We start from the raw sequence: 26,850 nt of genomic DNA on the forward strand, positions 1-26,850 counted from the left end.
GCGCGCAAGGCTCGCTGGCCACGCCTCCGGGGACCGCCCCCGCCCGCAACGCCGCTCGGGAGGCGGAGCCAAGCAGCTCAGGGGCGGGGCGAGGCGAGACGGGGCGGGGCCTCCGATCAGCTGACCCAGGCAGAAGGCGGAGGACCCAGAAGCCAGGCGGTCAGGACGATCTAGACGCGGTAAGCCGGATTTGAGGCTGTGGCTGCCGGGGGCCGGGGAGGGGACCCCGGGCGGGGACCCCGGGCCTTCGCTGCCACATCCTTCTAACACCTTCCCCCAGTCCCCGGACGGCCTTGGGGGCTGCTGCCCCCACCTTGGGGCGCGAGATCCTGGAGCCAGGCTCTCCGGACTGGAATTGGCAGGCCCTCGAGGGCCCAATTCCTCACCCTTTCCCCCATCAGGAGCGACCATCACGACCTCTCCGGCCAGCCTTGCACAGAGGTTAGGGTCTGGGTTCGTTGTTCATCTCCCGATCCCGGCCGACTGTCCCCTTCTGTTCTGACGGCTTTGTTTTCCCCAAAGGCGGGCCAGGGGAGGGGGCCTCGCGGCGAACGAGCGCTGACCCCAGCGGCTTCCCTATGATTATCTTCGCTAAACAGGCGGCCCCGTGCTGGGCTGAGTCACTCGGAGGGAATTGTGACCGAGGACCTGGAAGGCTGGAGTGGGTGGTAGCCCCTAGCCGGGAGGCTCCTCCCCTCAGATGCGCCCCAAGTCTGCAGGGAGCCTAGATTGCTCCCTGTTACCCCATGCCTAGGACAGGTTTCCAAAGTACCTACATGGGCAGTCTGCCTTCGGAAGTATGAGGGCTGGCGCGGTCTTGTCTGTTCAGCGCTTGCTGAAGCCTGCTGTTTGCCAGGGACTCTGGGGGTGGGGGTGGGGACGGAGGGGAACGCTTCAGCCAGAAGGGAATAACACCATCCCTCCTTATTCTACTGAGTGCTTAACTTGTGCCGGGCACCCTTCTGATCGCTCTGCCTGTATTATCTCATGTAACTCTGCAGCTAGCCTCCCAGGTGGATTCTTATATTATTCCCCCATCTTACAGGTTGAAACTCTGAGGCCCAGTCACTTGCCCAGGAATTCTACACTAGCAGTCGTCAGGTAGGCCAGTTCCGGAGAGCTTTCTTCTCAACCTGACTATTAGCTGACAATTAGGTCTCCCTTCCTTCCTTTGTTTCTCTCCCTTCCTTCTTTCCTTCCTTTCTCTCTCCCCCACCCTCCCTCTCTGTCTTTTGCTGTTTTCTGAACCTTTACTGTGCAGCTGTTGTGTCTAGGTTCTAAGAATAAGTTTCCAACTAGGATGACAGAGAAGAGTGAGCTTAAAAGTGGCGATCCCTGAGGACTGTGATGAGCATTCTTCTGGTGTGTGGAGGAGGGCAGGGGAAGAGATGACAGGTGCTGTCTAGCCACTCCTGTGAGGCCCATCTGTATTGAGAGGACAGTTTAGAAGTGGTCTTGTGAAGTGAAAGTGAAGTTGCTCAGTCGTGTCTGACTCTTTGCGACCCCATGGACTGTAGCCTACCAGGCCCCTTGGTCCATGGAATTTTCCAGGCAAGAGTACTGGAGTGGGTTGCCATTTTCTTCTCCAGGGGATCTTCCCCACCCAGGGATTGAACCCGGCTCTCCCACATTGCAGGCAGATGCTTTACCATCTGAGCCGCCACTGGTATGCCCTTCAGGGTGAGAAGGAGAAACCTGGGGGAGGAGACAGCCTAGACATAAATCTGGAGACCTGGGATCACCCTCTGAAGGCCTAGAGAGAGGGACAGGAGATGGGGAGGGGCATCTGGAGTACCCTGGGGCTCTGTCTCAAGGCGTTTGAACTTATCTGGTAGATAAAGGCAGCTTCATTGGGGAGCATCTCTGTGACTCAGCTTGGGATCTGGAAGAGTTGTTTGGCTGTGCAGGGGATGCCTTTCTTCAGGTGTGATCGTGTACAAAGAATCCCAGGGCTCCGACTCCACTGGAGAAGCTTCTTACATCCCTGCTCCCCAGCCCAGACACACGGATCCTGAAGTGCAGATATGCGGCCTTCATGATCACAAGGCACCCCTGAATCGGCTATGCTTCAATAAAATTAAAAGCACCACCAACATTGATAAGGCACCCATGAAGTACAGCTTACCAAAAAAAAAAAAAAATCCCTATTGTGATCCCCATCGCACCTACAGACCTGGGCAAGTTTTGTCTCAACCCCGGACATCCATTCTCTCAGTGCTGTTGACCAGAAGGTAGGCCCAGGCTGGCTTCCTGCTTGGATCAGAAGCTGTGAGTGACAGGCTGTATACACAGTGGCCCTCAGAGGAAATCGCCTTCTGTTTGGGGCTCAGGTGTGTCTCAAAGGTGTGTATCCTGAGCCCTGAGCTACACACGGCCCTGTGCATGGACAGGGGACCACCCACCCAGGGCCCTGGGCGCCAAAGCACATCCCTCAAGACACCCTTCCCTCCCTCCCTCACCGGGCACGTGTCCACCTTTTTAGAAAAAATAATTTTGTTGTATTTTTGGCTGTGCTGGGTCTTCACTGTTAGGCCAGCTTTTCTGCAGTTGTGGCGAGTGGGAGCCACTCTCTAGTTCTGGTGCTGGAGCTTCTCATTGCAGTGGCCCCTCTTCTTCAATTTATTGTTTGTCTTATTTAGCCCTGGCTGGTCCGGGTCTTCATCGCTGTGCAGAGGCTGTCTCTAGTTGCAACAGACCGAGCACAGACTTGGTGGTTGTACATGGGCTTAGTCTGCGGCGTGGGCTTAGTCTGCGGCACGTGGGATCTTCCCAGAGCGGGGATCAAACCTGTGTCTCCCGCATTTACCACTGAGCTGCCAGGGAAGCCCTCCACCTTCCTTCTTTCTAGGAGTGGATAGCCAATCCCTTTTCCAGAGGAATTTCCCGACCCAGGAATTGAACCCGGGTCTCCCACATTGCAGGCAGATTCTTTACCAACAGAGCTATCAGGGAAGCCCCTCTTTCTTGGCTCACCTGGTGAAAAGACGGGGTGGGAGTGGCCTCGGGGTGCTTGAGATGCTAGCCTCTCATCCTCAGTCACTCCCGTGGCGTCAGGCCCTGGGCTAAGAGCTGTGTGTGTGTGTCTTATCGGTACAGCAACTCCAAAGTGTGAGCATCGCTTTCCTCATTTTATGCCCAGACTCAGACGGTTACTTGCGCAAGGTCACTCAGCCTTATCTTTAGAATGAGGACCGTGTTCCCCTTGCGGAGAAGTTAATGAGGCTGGCGGTGTCCTACCCTGATGACCTGCGGTGGTGTGTGGGCTCTATTGTACAAGAAGAGGGTGGAGGAGGCGATCCAGGGGTGGGGTGGTTGGGGAGCAAAAGGACTGATTTTGAGGTGACTTTGGTGCCGCAAAGGCACCCTTCCTACCTGGACTGGGTGTCAGCCTGGGCTGGCCTTGGAGCTGCTGGTGGCTGGACGTAAGATAGACGGCTCCGAGCTCAGCTGTGTTGAAGGTCAAGGTGGGCCACTGAGGCACGGGAAGAGGCTTTCAGCCCCCCTTGCGAGGCCCCAGAGGGACTGTGGTGAGAACCAGCCAGGCAGTGACCTGCAGTGCCCTTACCCCCAGCTCTGGGGCCCCCTGGCAAGTCACGTTAGCGCTGAGAGCCTGGAGCCTCCCGAGAAAAGTGGCAGAGTCGCTTCCTCTCCCTGCCCGCCGCTCTCTGGTTGCCGTGGCCTCAGCAGTTCCAGGGTCCAGCCGGGTATCTCAGCCCATTTGGGCCGCTGTGGCAAAGGACCATAGTCTGAGCGGCTTAGAAACAAACCCTGATTTCTTACAGTTCTGGAGCCTGGGAAGTCCGAGGTCAGGATGCTGGGAGAGTCAGTGTCTGGTGAGGACCCACTTCCTAGCTCACGGATGGCTGTCTTCTCACTGGGTCCTCAGCTGGCAGAAGGGGCAAGGGAGCTCCCTGGGGTCTTTTTTTTTTTAAATAAGGGCACTAATCCCATTCATGAGGGCTCTGTCTCCATGACCTAAATCCTCCCCAAAGGCTGCGCCTCAAAACCCCACCGCACTGCGGGGTAGTTTCAACACACGAACTTGGGGGCAGGAAGGACGTAGGATTGAGTCTGTAGCCTTGTCTACGCATGTCGTTTTATGAGGGCCCTCTGACACCAACAGAAACTGAAAGTGGCTAGAGAAGGCCTCATCCTGGGTGAGGAGGGCCCCTCTGAGCATGAGAAAAGGGGAAGCACGCCTTTGGCTGCAGGAGACCCTGGGTAGGCCTGCCAGACCACACAGGGTGCTGCCGTGCCCAGGGACAGAAGTATGGTGCCATGGGCGCTTCCTGCCCGGGCGGCCCCGGCAGGTCGCTTTCCCGGGTCCTCGTGGACGTGTCCGTAGCCCCCGCTTCATAGAGCCGTGCTGTGTATGTGTCCTCAGTCACATCCGGCTCTTTGTGACCCTTTGGGCTGTAGTCCGCCAGGCTCCTCTGTGTGTGGGATTTTTCAGGTAAGAATAGTGGAGCAGGTTGCATTTCCTCCTCCAGGGAATCTTCCCGACCCAGGGATGGAACCCATGTCTCCTGCATTGGCAGGCGGGTTCTTTACCCGCTGAGCCACGAGGGAAGTCGGTGTGCAGCAAAATGCGGAAAAGCTTGCCCCGTGCTGAGCACAGAGCCGACTCACCGCCCAGCGATCAGGGCTTGATCCTGGCCAGCAGGGGCGCTCCGGCAGCCCGCCTCCTCTCCCTCCGCAGGACTTCACTTAAGCAGTGACTGCTCTGGGGCAGACACCCAGAGGGGACTTCCCTACCCGCCAGCCAGCTCCTGGCTTTGGCGGCGGTGAAAACAGGGAAGTGGCTCCCAGCTCCTTGCCAACAGATTCCCCCCACACGCGGGCTGCTGGGAGAATGCGGCTTGGGAGCTGCGAGCTTGAATTCCAGCCACCTGTGTAACTGGACTCACCTGGTCCTTCTTTGCGGCTTGCCTCAGCTGACCAATATAGTGGGGGACAACCATACTCTTTCTTTTTCTTCCTTTTGGTTGCACCATGTGGCTTGTGGGATAGTTCCCCGGCTAGGGATTGAACCCTGGCCCCAGCAGTGACAGCACCAAGTCCTAAACCACTGGATCACCAGGGAAGTCCCAGGACAGTTGTACTTTTTAATTTTTCTGGCCGCGTGGCTTGCAGAACTTCCCTGACCAGGGATCAAATCCGGGCCCCCTGCATTGGAAGCATGGAGGCTTAGTCCCGGGACCCCAGGGAAGTCGCGAGCCGTACCTTAAACGAGAGGACGTACTTGGTGTGCCTGGGCTCAGCAGACCCTCGCGGCACGATTTACAAGAAGAAAAGGTTGGAAACTATCGAAACGTTCAAGAGTTAGAACAGAGGTGGCATTGTTGGAGGGCTCCGTCCTCCGCACTAGATTTATGAACTCACTGAACCCTCACGAGTGTATGGGGTGGGGGGAGGCATTGTCATCACCCCATCCTGCAGATGGGGAGACTGAGGCACAGTGAGGCGGAGCGGCTTGCCCGAAGTCACGGTGTTCACAGGCGGGGCGGGGACTCGCACGCACCTGTCTGACGGCAGAGGCAGTGTGTGGCCACTTTGATCTCCGTCCTGACTGTGTCCTGGGGTTCAGGGGCTCCATCAGGGCCAGGCAGGACGCCTGGGGTGGGCTTAGAGTGGCAGGATCACAGCGAGGCCCAGACCTCCTGAGGCTGAAGGTCCCTCTCTTCCCCGCAGAGCCGTCTCCTGCCTCAGCACGCGGCTCCCTCCCCTCGTCCCTCCGCAGCCATGGTCCGGGTGAAGCTGGGCTCCGCCAACTTCTCCAGCTGCCCCAACGGCTCCAGCCAGTGGATATGGGACGTGCTGGGCGAGTGCGCCCAGGACGGCTGGGACAAGGCCAGCGTGGGCCTGGGCTTGCTCTCCATCCTCTGCTTCGCGGCATCCACCTTCCCGTGAGTAGCACCAGGGCTGGGCTGCGCGGGGTGGGCAGGGGGCTGCCTTGAGGAGGGGCTGCCCGGATGGCCCTGGGCCTCTCCAGACTCGCGGCCACGTGTGCTCCCCCCCAGCCCCGCTCACTGACTTCCAGCCCCCCCAGAGGGCCCCACAGCAAGCCCCTCTAGGGCTCGCCCGGCACTCAGCCGTGCCGACACGCAGATGAGAATCACACCACCTGTTGGCTGAGACCCCCCGTGTACCCAGCTCTTCTAAGACCCTGACATAGCTTCACCCTATTTAATCCTCATAAGCTGAAGTTCCAGTACTTTGGCCAGCTGATGTGAAGAGCTCACTCATTGGATGAGTCTTCCCTGATGCGGGGAAAGACTGAGGGCAGGAGGAGAAGGGGATGACAGAGGATGAGATGGTTGGATGGCGTCACCAACTCCATGGTCGTGAGTTTGAGTGGACTCCGGGAGTTGGTGACGGACAGAGAGGCCTGGCGTGCTGCGGTCCATGGGGTCACAGAGAGTCGGACATGACTGAGTGACTGAGCGACAGTCTCCATAACCACCCTGTGAAATCCGTAGCGTTCCTATCCTGTCTTTCCTGGGAACCCAGAGAGGTTAAGTAACTGGCCCTGAGTCGCACAGCCAGTCAGAGAGGAGTCAGAGTGGAGGGCTGGGGTGCATTAGCTCGGCCTCTGTCATGAGACCGTCTGGGGAGGGCACGCCACGATTACGAAACAGCGTGGCCACTGCTGTGGTTGGGGACAGCGATCCGGCGGGCCCCTGAGTCCCTTCGCTGCCCCGGGCCTCAGTTTTCTCATGTGTAAAATGGGAATACTGTTCCCTACCTCACAGGGTTGCTAGGAGGACAGCCTTCACACACTGTGCAAGGGGGTAGGGTTGGCAGGGGGGCAGGGAGAGGAGAGGTCAAAACGGTCATCAAGGGCCCTGCAGTGGAAGAGCGTTCTCCACCGTCAGGGCATCTTATGCTCTTTCTCCCGTGGGAGAGAGAGTGGTTTAACTGAGAGATCATTCATGCACTGTAGAGTCCGCCCTTTTAAATGTGTGAGTTCACGGCTTTAGTATCTGCAGAGCTGTGTAGCCGTCACCACAGTAGGGTTTAAAACATTTCACTACCCTGCAGAGAAACCCGGAAAGAAATGAGTCATTCCTCAGTTCCCTCTAAAGCTCCCGGCCCAGCCGCCAGTCTACTTCTGTTTGTAGGTTTACCTGTTCCGGATGCTTCGTGAGTAGGTCATATGTTGCGTGGCCTTCTGTGAATGGCCTCTTCCACTCAGCACAACACCATCCATGTTGTACATAGTAAGTGTCAATACTTCATCGTTTTTTAAAAAGATTTATTTTTATTTTTTAAATTTATTTGACTGGCTGGTATTGGTAACCCACTTCCAGTATTCTTGCCTGGAAAATCCCGTGGACGGGGGAGCCTGGTGGGCTGCAGTCCATGGGGTTGCGAAGAGTTGGAGACGACTAAGCGTCTTCACTTTCACTTTTCACTTTCATGCATTGGAGAAGGAAATGGCAACCCATTCCACTGTTCTTGCCTGGGGAATCCCAGCGATGGGGGAGCCTGGTGGGCTGCCGTCTATGGGGTCGCACAGAGTTGGACACGACTGAAGCGACTTAGCAGCAGCAGCAGCATCAGGTCTTAGTTGTTAAGCATGAGCTTAGCTGCCCAACCAGGGATCAGACCCGTGTTCCCCTGCATTGCAAGGCGGATCCTTAATCCCTGAACCACCAGGGAAGTCCCAGCACTTCATTCTGTTTCACATCTGAATAGTAGCTTGTTGTATATATATACATTTTGTGCATTCATTCATCCATTGATAGACACGTGGGTGATTTCTGCCTCTGGCCAGATGATTAAGACTGCTCTGCAGGGTCACGTATGAGTTCTTGCGGGGACTCTCGAGTCTGCTTCTCTTGGGCGTACACCTAAGAGTATACGGGTATACTGGGTCACTTGGTAACTGTCTTCAGTCTTTAAAACATGCCTTTAATTTATTTCTGGCTGTGCTGGGTTTTGGTCGCTGCCTGCCGGCTTTCTCTAGTTGTGATGAGCCGGGGCTGCTCTCTAGTCGTGATGCGTGGACATATCCTTGCAGTGGCTTCTCTTGTTAGAGCGCGTAGGCCTAATCACCCCGAGGCATGTGGAGCCATGCCGGACCAGGGACCAAACCTGTGTCTCCTGCATTGGCAGGTGGATTCTTAACTACAGGGTCACCAGGGAAGTCCTGTGTTTAATCTTCTGAGGAACTGCCAGAGTGTGTTTCCAAAGTGGTCGCACCATTTTACATTCTCACTCACAGCATATGAAGGTTCCAGTTCCTCTGAATCCCCATCAACACTCGTTAATAGTCTATCTTTTTTATTATTGCCATCCTAGTGGGTGTGAAGTGGTATCTCACTGTCATTCTGATTTGTGTTTCCCTGATGGCTGGTGATATTAAGTAGCTGTCCATGTACTTACTGGCCAACTTTTAGTCTCTTTGGAAAAAGGTCTATTCAGCTTCTTTGCCCATTTTTCAGTTGGATTATTTGTCTCTTTGTGGTTGAGTTGTAAGAATTCTTTATGTAGTCTAGATGTATTTTGCTAAGATTTTTCTCTTTTTCTGTGGGTTGTCTTTTCACTTTCTCGATGATGTCACGTGAAGCACAAAAATTCAAAAATCTGATGATGTCCAATTTGTCTAGTTTTTCCTTTGTTGCTCATGCTTTTGATGTGTGTGCATGTGTGCTCCGTCGCTTCAGTCTGTCCGACTCTTTGTGACCCCGTGGACTGTGGCCCGCCAGGCTCCTCTGTCCCCGGGATTCTCCAGGCAAGAACACTAGAGCGGATTGCCATGCCCTCCTCCAGGGGATCTTCCCAACCCAGGGATTGAACCCACATCTCTTATGTTTTCTGCATTGGCAGGCGGATTCTTTTCCACTAGCGCCACCATGCTTTTGATGTAATTTCTAAAAAATGATGGCCTAATCCTGGTAAAAAAGATTCACTCTTATCTTTTCTTCTAAGAGTTTTATATAGATTTCTCCAAGTCTGACACCAATTCTGATGTGTGTCTTTTCCCCACACAATCAAGCAGTCAGTTCTTACACTGTCCACACCTGAAGACAACTTCAGGTCCCACAGGTTAAGGACTCAGTCCTCCAAGTCCCACAAGAGTATTCTCTCCTCCCCACTTTAGAGACCGGGCCAGGGTGTCCCCTGAGCTTCTGACCTCCTGCTGTGGATCGGGCGTTCCCCTACCCCTCGTCAGGTTCAATGAGTTTGCTAGAGCACCTCATGGAACTCAGTGAAGTGATTTTTGTAGAGGCTTTATTACACAGTCGTTGGTCTTACTGACTGGGCCTGCAGCCTTTCTCCCCTCTGCAGTGGGGTGAAGGGGGCAGGACAGCCCCCACCCCCAGCCTGAAAGAACGTCCTAACCATCCGATCACACAGGTGGTTCTCATACTCAGGCAACCCAAGGGCTTTCCAAAAGTCACCTCGTTAACGTTACAAATGACGCCTCTTTCCCTCTTTCTCTCTCTCTCTCTCTCACCCCTTGGGACATTCCAGGGGTTTTAATAGCTTTGTAGGGAGCAGGGAAAAAAAGCAAGTGTATATCTTTCTTGTTAAAAATCACGGTATCACAAATCAGCCCTTAATGTAGAGCTTTGATTCAGTTGAGCTGTATCTGGTACACGGTGTGAGGTAGGGGTCCACCTTCATTCTCTTGTGCGTGGTACCCAGTTGTCCCCGGACCAGGTGTTAGAAGGACTACCGTCACCCTGTGTACCAGCATGCTGCTGGGAGCTTGACATGTTTCTGGCTCACCTTGTCCCAGCTGCCACTCCAGATGTGCCAAAAGTAGGTGGAACCGACCCCATCCTTGCCTTTGCAGAACTTCCGTTAGAGGAAGAGGGTGAGGGCCAGGGAGAGATTGGAGGTGGAGAGGCTGCCTTGGAGGCTATGCCAGCTGTCCGCAAGCGGTGGGCGGTCGGCTCGGTGGCCCTGAGGAGGCAAAGTGGGCAGAGCTGGGTGACCGCTGGAGGGCAGAGAGGGACTTCCCGTCCTGGGGTGAGAGCGTCCCCAAAGCCACGAGGAGCGGGCTAAGGCATCTCCTTTCCAGCAGGGCGTGATGCCAGCCCTGGGCCTGGCTGGTTAACCAGGGAGGGGGCATCAGAGGTCTGGGAGAAGCCCCAGGTGAGGCTGGAAAGGCAGCCACCTGCCAGCTTCTCCTTAGGACTTACTTGGCCTTTTGTGAGAGTGACGGAATGGCCATCCCCGATGGATGGAGACTCTTCAGGTCACCATGTTCTGGGAGGTACTTTACTCAGGGCTGCAGGTCAAACTTTCGGGCCTTCTCAGGGCCTGGCCTGTGCTGGACACAGTCCCGTCCCTCAGCAGGCTTGAGTCCAGGAGGAGGTGGCCAGCGCTGACAGCGCTCGCGTCTGAGAAGGACCTGAAGAGGAACTGAAGTTTCCTGAAGGATGCAGAGAAGGGCTGGTGGGCTGTCCGCGGAGGCGGAGTTTGGGGGAGGAGAGTGGAGAGGTGGGGTGGCCTGTGGTCTGGTCAGGATGTGCTTCTGGTCCTTGCCGAAGACCGTGGGAGCCTCTGAAAGATCTTGGCGAGACGGGGGTTTTGGAAAGATCCTTGAGGGCTTCCCTGGCGGTCTGGGGGTTAAAATCTGCCTCCCAGTGCAGGAAGCCTGGGTTTGACCCCTGGTCGGGGAACTAAGATCCCACAGGCCACACAGTGTGACCAAGAAAATAAATAAAAATGAGAGAGAAAGAAAAGAAAGATCCTTGAGAGGGAGGCTGGAACTGCGGGGCACCGGCTTGCAGGGGTACCTGGTGGGGCGCTCGGCAGGAGACGGCGGGGAAGGCCCAGCGCCCACCCAGCTGTCCCAGTTTGTCTCCAGTGATCAATCGCCCGATGAGGTCCTGTTTAGGCATCCTCTTTTACTAATTTAAATACATGCAAACGACTAAAGAGACATGTAAGCAGCAGGTGGCCCTCGTGGAATGACTCACAGCAGGGCTGGAGCCCAGGAGCTGGGGTATGAATCCTGGTTCCCGGACTTTGCACCCCCAGAGAGGCCCATCAGCCACAGGGACTTGCCGCCTTGGCATCTGTAAGGGGAGAGCCGCAGCCCCGCCCCTTCTCGCTGATAACAGGCGAGGTCTGGTCCATCTTATCCTCCATCTCCCTGTAGATAGGGCAGCGGCCAGGCCCCGGGCCTGCGGCCACAGCCATCCTTCCTTCACGCCACCCCCGACCCCAGACCCCTCCATAGAAGAGTGAGCCCAGGGTCTCTGGGACACAAAGCGTCGGGACCCTCTGAGCCCCGGTCCCAGTGAGAGCCTGCTCTGGGGGGAGTCCTTACCCGACCTGGACTCTAACAGGAGGCGTGTCCCAGAGAGCTGGGCTGGAAGGGATTCCCTAGTGAGAAGCCCCAAAGGGCAAAGATAGGCCCATGAGGATGCCGCCCGAGGGGGTCAGCCCCAGAGACCCCTGTGCGGCCGCCCCCCAGCCCCGGTCTCCCACCTTTACGCTCCACGCGGTGTCACAGCCGGGGGCTCTGAGCGCGCAACTCCCTCCTCCCCCCGCCCCATCTCCCTCCTCCCCCGCCCCATCTCCCTCCTCCTCCCCCCCCCCCCGCCGTCTCCCTCTTTCCTCACGTCTCCCTCCTCCCCCCCCGTCTCCCTCCTCCCCCCCCCGTCTCCCTCCTCCCCCCCCCGTCTCCCTCTTTCCTCCCGTCTCCCTCCTCCCCCCCGTCTCCCTCCTCCCCCCCGTCTCCCTCTTTCCTCCCTCCTCCCCCCCCCCCCCGTCTCCCTCTTTCCTCCCGTCTCCCTCCCCACCCCGTCTCCCTCCTCCCCCCGTCTCCCTCCTCCCCCCCGTCCCCCTCCTCCCCCCCCCGTCTCCCTCTTTCCCCCGTCTCCCTCCTCCCCCCCGTCTCCCTCCTCCCCCCGTCTCCCTCCTCCCCCCCCGTCTCCCTCCTCCTCCCCCCCCCCCCGCCGTCCCTCCCTCTTTCCTCCCCCCCCGTCTCCCTCCTCCCCCCCCCGTCTCCCTCCTCCCCCCCCCGTCTCCCTCCTCCCCCCCCCGTCTCCCTCTTTCCTCCCGTCTCCCTCCCTCTCGTCTCCCTCCTCCCCCCGTCTCCCTCCCTCCCGTCTCCCTCCTCCCCCCCCCTCCCTCTTTCCTCCCGTCTCCCTCCTCCCCCCCGTCTCCCTCCTCCCCACCCCGTCTCCCTCCTCCCCCCCCCCCACCGTCTCCCTCTTTCCTCCCGTCTCCCTCCTCCCCCCGTCTCCCTCCCTCCCGTCTCCCTCCTCCCCCCCCCTCTTTCCTATCCTCCTCCCCCCCCCCCCCCGTCTCCCTCTTTCCTCCCGTCTCCCTCCCCACCCCGTCTCCCTCCTCCCCACCCCGTCTCCCTCCTCCCCACCCCGTCTCCCTCTTTCCCCCCATCTCCTTCCTCCCCCGCAGCCAGTACATCAAGGCCTGCAAGACGGGCAACATGGACCAGGCCCTGTCGCTGTGGTTCCTCCTGGGCTGGATAGGCGGAGACTCCTGCAATCTCATTGGCTCCTTCCTCGCTGACCAGCTGCCCCTGCAGGTGGGCCAGCCCCTGGGCAGGGTGGGCCGCCAGGGACAGCCGCGGCAGAGGCATCCTTCCATCTAGTGAGGGCCCCCCTCTGCCTGCTGCCCGCTGTGACGACAGGCTGGTCCCTGCCTTCCGGTGGGCCTCAGTTTTCCCATCTACAAACTGAGCACATCAAACCAGAGGGTGGCTCGGGGCTCTGGCCTCTGAGGTGCTAAGAGCCTGATGAAGCTTTCAGGGCCTGGGGCCCTGGAAGAGGAAGCTTTTCCCATGGGAAGCCTGGGTATCACCCTTCTGTGACTGGGTGGAGCTGAGACTCGAAATCAGGACTCTCTTGTCTCCCCGAGGGGGACCGTGAGTACCTGCTCCAGGGTCAGGCTGGACTGTAACACCCCATTTTGTGCTGCCTGGTCACCCCGGCCACCGTTTCCTCCCTCTGCCCAGCCGGGCACCTGCAGGCCGTCCCCTACCTGATGTCTAGCTCTGCCAGGTTAGGGATTGCCACCTGCTCCGTTCCAGACCTGCAGACAGAAGTCCCGAGCGCTGAGGCTCAGGGCCACCCGGCCGGCATGAGGCCGAGCTGCCCGGTGCTGGCGTGTGGCCCCCACGCCTGGGACCGCCGCCAACGCCCTGGGCCCCCCCTTGCAGACCTACACGGCCGTGTACTACGTCCTGGCCGACGTGCTGATGCTGTCATTGTACTTCTATTACAAGTTTAAGAAGCGCCCCTCTCCGTGTGAGTACGGGGGCCCCTGGGTGTCAGGGGCCTGGGGGAGGCCTGGGAGGCTGGGAGGAGGCGGTGTCCTGTGGCTGGTGATACACCGAACCCCAGAAAGGCTTCCTCTGGCCTTATCTGACTGCCGCGGCCTGATGCCCTGATGAACCGAGATAGAGGGCAGTGAGCACGCCCGGGCAGGAACACGGGGAGTCCCCGTCATGCGCACAGTCTCCTTCAATGAACACCGCGTCGGCTGCCCTTCTGCACCTGGCCCACAGGCCATCGCTGCCCTGAAGTGTTCCCAAGGGGTCAGATCCCGGGCTTTACAAGAAACGACCCAGATATGTGGGGTGGGGCTTCATTAGTATTTCCCTGCTCCGTAGCCCCCTTCCTGCCCCCATCGCCCTCACCGAGTCACCCTTACAACCCTAGGAGAAGGGTACTCTCGTTATACCCATTCTGCAGATGAAGGATGAAAGCTGAGAGGTTAGGTCACTTGCCCAAGGTCACACAGCCACCGAGGGGCAAGGCCAGGACTCAGCCCCGCCTGTCTGCCCGCACTCAGACCCCTCACCTCAGCGTCCCCCCACCTCACGTCCAGGGTCTGCCCCCATCAACTCTCTGCTCTTGTTCATCCTGGGCGTGGCGTGCACCACCCCGCTGCTGAGAAGCGCTGGCTCGGTGGCCGCCCCGAGGGAGGTCTTCCAGGGGCGGACCCTCCTGTCCGTGGAGCCGGGCAATAAGGTGAGACGCGGGCGTGAGAGGGTGGAGTGGGGTTGGGGCCACATGATCGGGGGGATCCCTCCCCAGAAGGGAGCTTGGGGCCCTCGCCCTTCACCCTTGACCTCTGCCGGGCACCGAGCAGCCTCCCCCGCCCTCTCAGCCCTTCACGAAAAAGGAGATCATTGGCTTCGTCATCGGCTCCGTGTCCAGCGCGCTGTACCTGTTCTCCCGGCTGCCTCAGATCCGCACCAACGTGAGCCGCGGGCAGGGGGCAGGGCCGGGGGCAGGGCCGACGGGCAGCTTGGGCCCCTGGGTGGAGGATTAGCACAGGGGTGCAGGGTCTTCGTGGAGCGGGTCTGGTCCACCCTCACTGTTGGCTTGGGTAGCTGAATCTGGTTCTCCAAGCCTCAGTGTCTGCCTCTGGGAATGGGCACGAGATGCCGGGCTGCTATCCGGGGGTACAGGCCCACTGCGTGCCCCGGGGAGGTAGGAGGCCAGGTGGGAGCGAGAGGCTGGGGGCAGAAGAGGAGGCGGGAACCAGGGCTGTGGGGGCTTGCTGAGCTGAGCTGGCATGGGGCTGGGGAGCGGGCAGCTTGGGGCCAGCAGGGTAGTGCAGCCCCGATCTCCTGCCGACCTGGGTGAGGATGTTGGAACGGGATGAGGAATCAGGCCCTGGAAGGGATGGTCTGGGCCCCAGGCCTGTGTCAGGCTCTGGTCACACCCTGTGCAGTTGGCTTAGTGTAACAGGGCAGACGGGCACGTGGACAGTTACGGTCCAGAGAGACAGGAACACTGTTGGAGGTCTCTGACTCTCTCCTTTTCTGCCTCCAGTTCCTGCGGAAGTCAACCCAGGGGATCTCGTACTCACTGTTTGCCTTGGTGATGCTAGGCAACACGCTGTATGGACTGAGTGTGCTGCTCAAAAACCCCGAGGAGGGCCAGAGTGAGGGCAGCTACGTGTTGCACCACCTGCCCTGGCTCGTGGGCAGCCTGGGTGTCCTGCTGCTCGACACCATCGTATCCTTCAGGGTGTGAGGGTGGGTGGGGCGGCTGGGGCTGCAGCAGCCTCCCCTGTACACGATTTCAGCATCCATCTATCCATCATCCAGCCATCCTTCTATCCATCCATGTATCCCATCTATCCATCCCATCCATCCATCCATCCATGCATCCATCCATCCATGCATCTATCCATCTATTCATCATCTATCCATCCATCCATCTCTTCTTCTATCCATCCATCATCATCTATCCATCTGTGCATCCATCCATCATCTACCCATCCATCCATCCATCTATCCACCCATCATCCATCTATCCATGCATCCATCTGTTCTTCTATCCATCTATCCATCCATCCATCATCTATCCATCTGTGCATCCATCCATCTATCCATCATCCATCCATCCTTCTATCCATCCACGCATCCATCTATCCATCCATCCGTCCATCGATTCATCTGTGCATCCATCCATCATCCATCCACCCATTCAAGAGTCAAACCTCCCACGTTCTGGGCACTCCTGTAGGCACCAGATCCAGTCATGAGCTAGAACAGATGGCCCTTGCCTTGGGGAGCTTATAGTTCAGTGGAGAGGCCAACAGGACACACATAATCATAAGTAATTCACTGCGGTGCCACCGAGTACCGCGGAGAAAAACTGTAAGTGTGTGTGACCAGGGGGCTGTCCTGGTTTAGAGGCTCAGCAGAGGCCTCCACGAGTGCCATTTGAATTGTGCCCTGAAGGAGAAGTTAGGGAGCCAGAGGCAAGGGAGGAATGTTTGCGGCAATAGCTCGTGCAAAGGCCCTGGGGAGCAGGGCATAAGGCAGCCCATCCAGGCTGGAGACAGGAAAGCTGCACCTTGGAGACACACGTGCATTAGAGACAGAAAAAGCTGAGTTCCAGTCCTGGCTCCCCTGTGTCCTGTGTGACATGGGGCACTCTCTGTGCCTCCGTGTCCCCATCTCGGTGTTCCATCAAGTCACAGGCAGTCACACGACCTGAGGTCTCTGGAAGTCCTTGGCAGTGGACCTCGCACACCGTGGGTGCTCAGTAAGGGTTTGCCAGGGGCAGGCAGGGCGTTACTTTGATCTCCTTTGGGAGGAAGTAAACGTGGCCCTTGTTTTAATGTCTGTGGTGTTCCGGGTGGGTGCAAAGAGAGATGAAAAGCTAAGCTCTAGTGTCCCCAGATCCCCGCCCCCCACCACCGCCACTTGGGGGACCCCCTAGGATATTGGAGAGGGGAGGAAGGCCAGATGGTGGGGCTGGGGTCAGAGGAGGCTGCTGGGCTTGGCAGATGAATGGGGTTTGGCAAGGGGGACAGACGGGCCGGGAGGCCACGGCTGACCCTTCCCAGCAGCAGGGTGCGGGGCAGGGAGGGAGGGCAGAGGAGTGCATCTCTGAGCAGGCCCCCGGGGCGGGACCTGCCCGTCTCTGCGTGTTGGGCCTTGACGTCGACCCCCAGATCTCTGTGCAGTTCTTCATGTACCGGCACGCCACCCCCTCATCCGAGCGCCAGCCACTCCTCCCCGGCTGAGCAGGACTAGGCCGAGCCCAGGAGGTGCCTGGGGCCTCCTGACGCCCCCAGGAAGGGAGAGGCGTGCAGTGACGGCGCTGCCTGCCCCGGTCTGGGCCGGGGGAGCGCCGGGGAGCCCGGAACTGCCAGCCCAAATGCCCCCCCAGCACCCCCAAAGGCTCGTGAGCTGAAGCCCTGGCTGACCGCCTCTTCCTGGGGGACGGCCCCTGGGCCCCCCACCCTGACTTGGGGCTTGTCTTCCGCGGGGCCGGAGGCTGCTCTCCCTGGAGCCTGGGGAGGGGCTGCAGCAGACACTCGCCCCTCAGAGTACCTGAGCCCCATGGCTCACCTACCTCACTGCCTGTCACCCCCTGGGCACCCCCCACCCCCCAAGGAGGGGCCCAGGCGCACCCAGGCCTGCCCTGTCCACCACACGTGGCCTAGTAAACGGTACTCCCAGGCGGCCTGGTGGTCTTCCTTCCCCAGGTGCCAGGTTCTGGGGGATGGGGAGGGATGGGAGTAAGGCCCCAGGTGGGCCTGAGGGCTCAGAGTGTGGGAGATCCAGGTCGGAGGGGGCTGTATCTGCTGGCCTGTCCCTGCCCAGCCTCCCGGGCCTCTGGGTTCTTCAACCTGTTTCTCTGTGACGGCTCCATACCTGATGGTAAGGACACAGTGGCGAGAAAAGACCCTCCAACAGGGACCCTGCTCTGCGGCGCTCAGCAAGAAGCAGGACAGTTAAGGTTCAGACCCTGGTTCTGCACCTCAGCTTCCCTGTGCCACACTTACCTCATCTGTGCAACGGGACGACAGTACCACCACTTCACACGTCCTTCTAAGGAGTAAATAAAATGGTGTGGTTACGGAGGTTACCCCAGGTCTGGCGGCAGTAAAAGCTCCATGAAGGTTAGCTTTGATTATTTTTTGATGGCGGAGGAGGACAATCAGATTCCCCTGGAAATCAGGGAGACCTTCCTGGAGGAGGTGACGCAGCAGAAGGATGAGCGGGAGATAACCTGGGGGAACTAAGGGTGTTGCAGGTGGGAAGGGTGGGGAGGAAGGCGGGGCTCAGCCCCGGGCTCTAGCTCCCCTGTCCCACCTTGGTGTGTCTCCCAGACCCCATCCCGAGTCCACCTCCTTTTGGCCGCAGCCCCTCGGGGGCCAGTGACAAAGCTCCCCCCTGTGCTGGCCCCACACACCGCGCCCTGCCCACCCAGGTCCCAGGAGCCAGTGGGGTGGGAGGCGCCAGGTGAGGCCGAAGGCTGGTGGGGAGGAGGCGGGCCTCAGCATGAGCCCGTCTCAGCATCTTCCTCCTCCAGCCTCAAGGGATGCGTGGCCCAGTCTGGTGCCACAAAAATTTGCCAAAGGCAGCTCTCCTCTCCACCCTGGCCCATGCTGTGCTGGGCATCTGGGGTGAACCAACTCTGGTCCTCACCCTCAAGGAGGGGAGACGGTTGCCGGGCTGTGGAGGAAAGGACTGTGGCCAGAAGGCACAAAGTGCTGGAGGAGTGGGGAGGCAATCAGGGAAGGCTTCCTGGAGGAGTGGCCCCGGAGCGGAAGAGGGAACAGTGTGTGCAAAGGCCTGGGGGTGTCAGTCAGGGCTGCCCCCTACGTGGGGCCCAGGTGAGGATGGTGGTGGGGGCTGGGCCGGATGCCCAGGCTCGTTGCAGGGAGGGAACTGGGGACTGGGGAGCCCCTCTGAGGTTCAGCCGGGCAGTGGGGTGAGGGGACGGGCCTGCGGGGGCCCCAGTGTCACCTGGCCTGCAGCTGATGTTTGCTGAGCACACGCTGTGTGGGGGGCCAGGCTGTGCCCCCTTGTTCCCCGCAGCCCCATCTGAGGGAGGTGCGGTCATCGTGGCCATTTTCCAGATGGGAAAACGGGCTCTGAAGAGCTAAGCAGCCGGGGCCTGGGGCCAGAAGCAGTTCCATCGGCGTGAGGCCCCTCATTGCAGACGCCAATGGGCCCCGCCTCTGGCCCCACCCCTGGCTGGGGGCCCAGCCCCACCCTTGCCCGTGGGGCCCACCCTATTGGGCCCGGGCCCCCTGCCCACTGTCGCGAGCAGCGCCTCCCACGCCCACGTGCCAGCTGCCTCAGTGCCCTTTGCAGCCAGGGTCTGGCTCCACCCAGGGCTGTGGCCAGGCTGGCGGCCCCCCAGCCAGAGGACCGGGGGCTCAGCGTGAAGCCAGGTGCCCACCGGGGTTAGGGTTAGGGTTATGGCGGGGAAGGGACCAGCTAGCACAGCGCCTGCCCTGGGGGTGGGGCTGACATAATCCCTTCCTTCTGGGGAACACCCCGTCTGGTGGGGTGATGGCTCTTGCTTGCAGGCACCACCCAGTCTAACGAGAGCTCCGGTTCTTTCCTCCTCAGCGAGTCTGATGGTGGAGACGTGGGCATGCCCTGTCTGACAGAGGCCCTCGGGGCAGTGGGCGCACAAGGCAGGTTTGCCAGATGAAGGCGCGTCAGCGTGTCCACCCACACGGGGACCGGGTTCCTCCCGAAGTGGGTGGACCAGTCTGACCATCAGTCGGTTCCACTGCCCAGACCGGCAGTGCTCACTGGCCAGTGAGGCCCCAGAGGTGGACTGCCTTTCTGCCCTGGCTGCGTGGCCTTCAGTTCCCGAAGCTGAGAAAAAGGGGAAACCTACAGTCACCTCTTCACCCCTCCTCCTGCTGCACTTGGCTCTCATCGGGGCGGAATGCTGGGACCACAGGGCTCCCTGAAACAGAAGGAGCTGCATGTCCAAGCGTCAACCTCATCAGTGTGAGCCCGACGGCAGGGAGTGGGGAGCAGCCAAAGAACCCTGATGCCAGAAAGCGAAGAGGAACTAAAGAGCCGCTCGATGAAGGTGAAAGAGGAGAGTGAAAAAGCTGGCTTACAACCCAATGTTCAAAAAACTAAGATCATGAAATCCGGTCCCATGGCAAATACTTGGGGAAATAATGCAAACAGTGAAAGACTTTATTTGGGCTCCAAAATCACTGCAGACGGTGACTGCAGTCATGAAATTAAAGGACTCTTGCTCCTTGGAAGAAAAGCTGTGACCAACCTAGATAGCGTATTAAAGAGCAGAGATGTTCCTTTGCCAACAAATGTCTGTCTAGTCAAAGCTATGATTTTTCCAATAGTCATGTATGGATGTGAGAGTTGGACCATAAAGGTTGAGTGCTGAAGAATCGATGCTTTTGAACTGTGGTGTTGGAGAAGACTGTTGAGAGTCCCTTGGACTGCAAGGAGATCAAACCAATCAATCCTAAAGGAAATATTTATTGGAAGGACTGATGCTAAAGCTGAAGTTCCAGTACTTTGGCCACACGATGTGAAGAGCCGACTCAATGGAAAAGACCCTGATGCTGGGAAAGATTGAAGGCAGGAGGAGAACGGGGTGACAGAGGATGAGATGGTTGGGTGGCATCACCAACTCAACAGACATGAGTTTGAGCAAGCTCCGGGAGATGGTGAAGGACAGGGAGGCCTGGCGTGCTGCGGTCCATGGGGTCGCAAAGTCGGACACGACTGAGTGACTGAACTGCGGGACTGCCTTTCCTATGATTAACTCAGTCCAGAGGATGACCACGAATCTGTCCCCCAGCTCCGTGCCACCCGACAGCCACCCAGCAGAGGCTCTTCACCCGGCACACGCGAGTGCTCGGAAGACTTGTTGGCAAGTATTTCCCTCCTCCACCAGACCGTACACCAACAGCCCCCGTCTCCCTTGTGTCCCCAGGACAGTGGTGAACAAGTGAGCGAGTGAAGTGAATGCCTGAAACACAGTCCCTCCAGGAGCCCTCAAACAGAGAGACATGGAACCGTCACACAACTGTTGGATTTGTACAGCTTATTTATTTTATATATAAATATTTAAATTTTATTTAAGCATGAAAGTGTTAGTCTCTCTGTTGTGTCTGACTCTTTGTGACCCCGTCGACTACAGCCTGCCAGGCCCCTCTGTCCATGGAACTCTCCAGACAGGAGTACTGGGGTGGGTTGCTGTTCCCTTCTCCGGGGGGTCTTCCCGACCCAGGGATCGAACCCAGGTCTCATGCACTGCAGGCAAATTCTTTACTGAGCCACCAGGGAAGCTCCTTATCTAAGTATAATTGATTGAAAAATGTGTTAGTTTAGGTGTACAGTAGAGTGATTCCATGAAACATATGGATTTCTGCACCGAGGGAGTAGGGTGAGTGAGGGGACGGCTGCCCTGGGGGGCGGGCACCTGCCTCTGCCCGTGCGGAGGGCTTAAAGGCTGCCCCGGCCCCTGGGCTGCGGGGAGGCGGCGGCACCACAGAAGGAAGAGGAGCCCAGAGCAGGCCCACAGGTCTGGGCTACCCTCCCGAGGAAGGGTCCCCTCGGACCTGCCCTGAAGCACGGCGGCTGCTTGCTCCAGGATCTGAATGAATGAAGGTTTGAGGACAGTCTTGGAATCGGGGCTCAGGAAGGGCTCCATCCGAGAGGCTGGCCTGTGAAGGCTGCAGGAAGACGACAGTGCGAGGGCCGTGCAGACGGATCCCCAGGTCACCCGCCGGAGCCCTCGCGCTTCTAGAAACGGGGACCGTCATGGGTGCCAGGCGCGCCAGGGCGACTCTGGCAGGGCTGAGATCGGAAGGCGGGCAAGATCGGAAGCCCCGGGCCCAGACCGGGACCCCTGCTGCCCCTCCATCACCTCAGCAGCCTCCCATCATCCGTCAAGTGCCAGCAAGCACCTAGTGCACCCCTGGAGGGGAGCATGCGATGCTGCCCCCGAACCCCAGGAGTCACTGTCAGCGGTAGGGGGCCTCAGAGAGCCGGTGGGCCCCCCGCAGCCCCGGTGTGGCTCCCTCGGCCTCGCGTCCCTCTGCAGGACGCTGGGGGCCTGCCAGCCACCACGGTGCCCACCCTGTCCGAGCAGGGTCAGCACTGGTCGGGGGTGGCCCTCAGCCAGCGGCTTACACTGCTCTCCTGCCTCCTGCTTCCGGCTGCCCCTCACCGGGGACGGCTGGTCTCTGAGCCCGTGGCTCCCCATCACACCAGCCTGACCCAGCGCCAGAAAACAGCAGCGACGGCCCTTCCAGTGACAGGAGATTCTAGAACACTAAGATCGGGCCTCTCATACATCATAGTTACAGCTTCTGGCTTTGAAGTGTCACTCCTGATCCCGGCACTGAACACCTGCTGACAATGAACTCGCTGTCTGTGCCAGGCGTCCTGCCCCCAGGAGCCCGTGAGGAGGTCAGATTGGCAGCCCGCCTGGGGGGCTGGCCCTGGCTCCACCGGCCTGCACCTGTTCACCTCATCTTCTCCACCTGAAGGTCCTCAAAAGGCGCTGCGCGCAAGGGTCTCTCCTTCCCCGCTCCACCTCAGCGGTGCTTTGCACTCAGAGGTGCACCCCCATCTGGGAACTTTCTCATCAGACCCAGTGGAGAGAAGCCGGGACTGCGTCTGGACAGGTCATGCCTGTGCCCAGTGAAAGCGGACGGGGTCGGGGAGCCCCCACCCCATCATGCCCGACGAGGTGACGGCCCCAGTGCTTCAGGACAGGCGGGGCAGGGGCCTGGAGAAGCAGCTGGGGCCCTGCAGGGACCCCTCGCCCTGCTCACTCAGTGCATGGGCTCCACACGTCCTCCGCCCGACACCCCGCCGTGCCCCCGCCCCCCAGCGGGACGGCCACAGTCACACATCCTCGGAAAGTGAGGCAGGTGAGAAAAAACACAAGGCTAACTGCGTCCCAGTTTCTTTTTATTTATTTTTTTTGTTCTTTTTTTTTCTTTTTTTTTTTAAGTATGGAAGCTCAAGTATAAGATGTAGATTTTTTTTTTAAGCTTTACAAAAAAACAAAATAAAACAAAAACTCCTTTTGCATTCCATAAAAATTGACAGAAAAGCACCTGGCCAGAAGAGCAGGACGGTCCGCAGTCCCCGCCCCCCACCGCGTGGTCTCCGCGGGACCGTGCCGAGGGCCACCTCTCCTTTCTCCCAGAGCTGTCCCCTGTCCCCCGCCCGGCCCCCAACCCCAAGCAACTCCCAAACACACGTGGAATCAGATTTCCAGTTTTTCTTCTATCTTTCACACACCACAGTTATTTCATAAAATTTTTTTGTTTTACATTTTTTACACCAATGTAACAAAAAGGTGGGAGGGGAGGGAGGCAGACAGACAGTGTATTTTTATGCCTATAAATGGGTGGTGGGGAGACGGGGGGGCTGGGGCGGACAGAAAACGCGGTCTCTATGGGAATACCGAGTCGTGATAGCAAAACGTGGTGGGGAAAGGAGGCCTCCGAGACCAGGGGTGTTTACCGGGTTTATTCTCGGGAGAGATGGCGCTGCGGTGGTGATGCGAGTTGTTATGTGACCTGTCGGGGAGGGAAGGGACGAGGGAGGGAGCGGGAAACGAGTGTCTAAGAAAGGAGCCTAACAGCGCGCGGCGTCTCCGGTCAGTGGGAAGCAGAGGCTTTAACACTGCTGCTTTCTCTTCAAAGCCTCCACCAGGTCGTTCTTAAGAGCTTCTTGTTTTGATTTGTCTGCAAAAGTCTGCACAGACCTGCGGGGTGGAGGGGGTAAGAATCGTCATGAGTGGGTGGAAGAGGAAAGGAAAAGGGGAGAGCTGTCACGCGGTGCCTCCGGGGTGGGAGGGTCAAGGGGCCGGGCGCCCCTCCACCCACGTCGCCTCTAGGAGCGGAGCTGCAAGCCATGCGGGAAGGTCGGGGGGTGCCGAGGGCCCAGAGCCGGAGGCTGGCCCCTCAGCACCTCGCCGGGCCCTGCAGGGGAGGCCACGGCCCAGTTCTGCCCCAGGCTGGCTGTGACCTGGACTCCGGGCACACGTCACAACATCAGCCTGAACCACAAGTGGCCTCTGGGCTTCCAAGCACGATGCAGCTGAGTGGCTGTGGGTCAACACCTGGATTCGTGCAAACGTTCACGTGAGTGCACCGACACACGGGTTAGACAAGGCGCACAACAGCTAAGCTTTGTGGACGACATGTAACTTATCATTCGTAGGTGCTTCTCCAGTACACAACTCTCATGAGCACCACAGAGGAGTCCGAGCACTAGTCCCAATTTACAGATGAGGAAACTGAGGCTCTGAGAAATGCCCCTGGCAACGACCTTAGTGATCCTGGTCAAGTTTTCCCAATGTACAGGCTAACCAGGGGCTTATTAAACTATGTATAACCTTCAGAACGGTCTCAAGGCAGTGGAAAGCAAGGGCGGCAGGCTGCCTGGCAGGACCACTGTGGAGCCACAGGAACCTCAAGCTTGATGCGCACTGGCCGTGAAGCAGAACGGGAAGGAGAACAAAAAATAACCCCCCAGCCAGCGCCAAATGTGGCTTAAGCACAATGAGCTAGGACCAGGAGCACCCACATGGAGTGCTGGCTCCTGTCCCGGGCACGCCCTGGGAAGTGCCCTCGAGAAGGTAAAGAGGACGGCAGAGACAAGACTCTCAGAGACTCCACGTGCAGCCAGAAACCTCCCATGAGAAGTGCTGACATTCTGGCTGATGCCGCACAACATGCGTTTCTGAGTGCTTGCTCTGCTCGGGCGGCCTGGGGGCCCTCGGGCTCCTCCACAGCTCCGGCGGGAGGAGACCGCGGCGGCCCCCATGGCTCCCTGGCCGCAGCGCGTGCTGGCTCCTCTGGGAGGGGCACGCCAGGCCTGGGCTGCACCCAGCACCCCCCACCCCCAGGAGAAATGCCCAGAGGGAGGACCCGTAAGACAGGAGGTTAGGCTTGGAGCGGCTGGAGGCGCGCGTGCGGGGAGGGCGCTTGTTTAGGGAAAGCAGCTCAGGCCACGGCCGAGCCCCCGGGCACAAGTGTCTGCAGGAGGCGCCGTGTGTCCCGGACAGAAGGTGCCAGGCTGGGCAGCAGGGGATGGGGGGCAGGGGGAGTCCTATGTCCCCACAGGGCCTGGCTGAGGGGAGGGGTCCAGAAGATTCTAGACCCCCCCCAGAAGCGGAGCGGCTGGGGGGAACTGTACTCTAACAGAACACCTTTAAAAGGGGGCCTCTTAACGTTCTGATGGGAAGGTGATGATCCCCGCACGAGCCTGGAGGCCGAGAGACGCCCCAGGCCGGACGCCGGAGAGCACCCAGGCCAGACCGCGGCAGCCACAGCAGAGCAGCCCTCCCTGGTTGCAACAGGGGCCGCCCCCGCGACAGCCCGCCGAGCCTCTTCTGGGGCGGGGCCCCACGTCCAGCTCCCGGGCCTGGGAGGAAGCCCCTAGGCCCGGGCTCTGGTCTCCAGACACCTGATATTAAACCCAGTTTCCCTTCTCCTCTCCGGGGATGCTGACGGCTTTTGCACATCTGTATCCATCATACGCTCAAGTCATGGTTCTCGGCCGTTGTTCACAAGCAACACTATCTCCCTTCTGTCAACTGTAAGGCGTCTAGGAGGATGGCCGCAGCTCATCGGGGGCAGGGGGTGATGCTGGTCCCGGTGGCTGCAGGGGGTCTGGGGGCACCAGGCCTGGCTCAGACACTACAGTCTCGCTCTGGGCTCCCCTGGTGGCTCAGGCATTAAAAATCGGCCTGCAATGTGGGACAGCCAGGTTCGACCCTTGGGTCAGGAAGATCCCCCAGAGGAGGGAATCTTTACCCACTCCAGTATTCTTGCCTGGAGAATTCCATGAACAGAGGAGCCTGACAGGCTACAATCCATGGGGTCGCAGAGTCAGACACGACTAAGCGACTTACAGAGTGCTCTTAGGAGAGCTGGCTCTGTGTTCCACCCTCAGACTCAGGGCAGTACCCTTCTTAGACCAGCCAGCGCCAGGCAACTGCCCACTGAAAAGGCGTCTTTCTGAGTTTCTGGGATCCTTGGTGGAAAGGTGGCGAAGCTTCGGCCGCACACAGAGCAGGCAGAGGCCGCCCCAGCCTCCGGCCGAGCGTGGTGACCGCACCCTGGCCCGCCGGCCCACCCCACACGCGGCCCTGCCCGGAGTGGCCAAGCACACACACTGCACACGTGGCTCGGGCCCGCGTCACGCAGGGCGAGGTCGGCAGTTACGGGGCGGCTCCCGGCCGAGCGGACACGGGTTAGTGGTGTTTAAGGGGCCGGCGGGGTCTTGGCGGGCGGGTGAGTCCTGTTACGTGGGGCGGCGCTCAGGCCTCTCAGGCAGGGTACCTGGAGCGGCTTAGTTATCGGGCTGGATGTGGATCTGGCGCTGCGTCAGCACTTGGGAAAGCTCCCTCTGCAGCTGCAGGAACTTGGGGTTGTCGGGGATAACGTCAACAGATCTACAGAAAGTGTGCAGAGTGAAGGCCGCGGAGGGGCCCCAGCGCGGAGGAAGTGGGGGCTGCGGGTTTTCAGCCGTCACCCGGGACGGTGCAGGCCGATGGGTGTGTCTGGCGTGGAGGATGCAGGGGCCCCAGGCCAGGAAGCTCTGCGCAGAGATGACGCCCCAGGCTCAACAGCCCAAGGAGAGCAATGCCGTGTGGGGTGAGCGGGGGAGTAAACCCCCAGGGCCAGACCAGGCTCCCCACGGACGGGGAATCAGAAAGGTGAGTCCAGCGTGAGCACCACTCTCACAGCTGTTTGAGACCAAACCGTCTCCTCTGGACAGACTCAAACCCAGGCCACCCCCAGGCCACTTCCTGCTGCTGCCCGGCCCAGAGGAGGGGTCTGTCCACAGGAGGACGGCAGGGCCGGGGACCAAGGGTGGAGAACGAGCCCCCAGACCCAGACTCCACCCTCCCTGCCTCGGGCCCCCTGCCCCAGCTCCTGGACGGGCAGGACGCCCCCGAGAGGAGTCCCTGGTCTAAGGTCACAGAGCCGGGCCCCCGGCAGAAGGCAGCGGGCCGGGGCTCTCTCTGGGGGATGCACCACTGCCCGAAACCTGGCCAACCGTAGGCTGCGCTCCCCGCTGTGTCGGAGGTTCTGACCCGGGGGTACTCAGGCCCCAGGGCCAGCGGGTCTGGGCAGAACCTTCAGGCAGGACTCAGCCCGGGGGATCGAGAGGTGGCTACAGGAACGAGGGCACGAAAGCCGTGAAGGCAGACAGCCCCCAGGAGACACAAAGGGAGGAGGTCGGCACGCGCGTCTACCCTGAGAACAAGTCCTGCACGCAGGGCTTCAGCTCGCAAACCTGCGTGAACGCAGCTGTTAGGCGGTGACCTTGGACCCACACCCCCATCTTCCGGGTCCCACAGCCTGCGCTCGTGGGTACATTACCTCAGCCCGTTGACGATGTCCTTTGTCTTCCCGAAGTAGATCTCGTTCAGCGTACTTCTGATTTTGTTCTCCATGTCCTGGAAGGGAGGCGGCCAGTCGGGGGCACAATCAGGAGGCGCCCGCCCCACCGGCAATCTGCAGTCCCCGTGGCGGCCACACGGGGGGGTGCGGGAGCCCCCGGCCAGGGCCTGGCCCGCCGCTCATGCCCTCCCGTAGGCTCGGGGACGGCTCTGCAGGGAAGCCCTT

General features: G+C 59.5%; 2 protein-coding genes and 1 pseudogene across 10 annotated transcripts in view; 2 read left to right on the forward strand and 1 right to left on the reverse strand.

Moving 5' to 3' along the window:
* Positions 1-76: 76 nt before the first annotated feature.
* SLC66A1 (solute carrier family 66 member 1) lies at positions 77-16,703 on the forward strand. 7 transcript variants are annotated; one of them, XM_070458804.1, is made up of 11 exons: positions 141-179; positions 402-441; positions 1,046-1,101; positions 5,692-5,906; positions 7,122-7,220; positions 12,385-12,514; positions 13,148-13,235; positions 13,819-13,961; positions 14,101-14,193; positions 14,772-14,957; positions 16,408-16,703. In XM_070458804.1, the coding sequence occupies exons 4-11, from the start codon at positions 5,743-5,745 to the stop codon at positions 16,477-16,479; spliced, it is 975 nt and encodes a 324-aa protein (XP_070314905.1). In that variant the 5' UTR covers positions 141-179; positions 402-441; positions 1,046-1,101; positions 5,692-5,742; the 3' UTR covers positions 16,480-16,703. The 7 variants fall into 7 exon arrangements, with proteins under 7 accessions (XP_070314902.1, XP_070314906.1, XP_070314905.1 ...); XM_070458803.1 differs by lacking the exon at positions 402-441 and having other exon boundaries at positions 145-179; XM_070458801.1 differs by lacking the exons at positions 402-441; positions 1,046-1,101 and having other exon boundaries at positions 77-179.
* LOC139032156 (uncharacterized) lies at positions 16,552-17,327 on the forward strand (annotated as a pseudogene).
* A 4,824-nt stretch (positions 17,328-22,151) lies between these two features.
* Positions 22,152-26,850, reverse strand: part of CAPZB (capping actin protein of muscle Z-line subunit beta) — a 139,223-nt gene continuing 134,524 nt past the window's right edge. For 2 of the 3 annotated variants that reach the window (XM_020899227.2, XM_020899225.2), the window contains exons 8-10: positions 26,605-26,681; positions 25,558-25,670; positions 22,884-22,973 (exon numbers count right to left, since the gene is read on the reverse strand). In XM_020899227.2, the coding sequence (XP_020754886.1) occupies positions 25,568-25,670; positions 26,605-26,681 (180 nt within the window). In that variant the 3' untranslated portion in view covers positions 22,884-22,973; positions 25,558-25,567. Of the gene's footprint in view, positions 22,974-25,557; positions 25,671-26,604; positions 26,682-26,850 lie in introns of all 3 variants that reach the window. The other variant, XM_020899226.2, reaches the window with a different exon arrangement.

The sequence above is a fragment of the Odocoileus virginianus genome, chromosome 30, assembly GCF_023699985.2.
Source record: "Odocoileus virginianus isolate 20LAN1187 ecotype Illinois chromosome 30, Ovbor_1.2, whole genome shotgun sequence".
NCBI classification, from domain to species: domain Eukaryota; kingdom Metazoa; phylum Chordata; class Mammalia; order Artiodactyla; family Cervidae; genus Odocoileus; species Odocoileus virginianus.

What these genes read in the sequence shown, in the direction of transcription:
- SLC66A1 (XM_070458800.1), top strand. Translation starts at nt 4,373, where the DNA reads ATGTGTCCTCAGTCACATCCGGCTCTTTGTGACCCTTTGGGCTGTAGT. An exon ending in TAAGAAGCGCCCCTCTCCGT is followed by an intron (nt 13,236 to 13,818) that starts GTGAGTACGGGG and finishes CCTCACGTCCAG; the next exon opens with GGTCTGCCCCCATCAACTCT. An exon ending in TCCTGCTGCTCGACACCATC is followed by an intron (nt 14,958 to 16,407) that starts GTATCCTTCAGG and finishes GTCGACCCCCAG; the next exon opens with ATCTCTGTGCAGTTCTTCAT.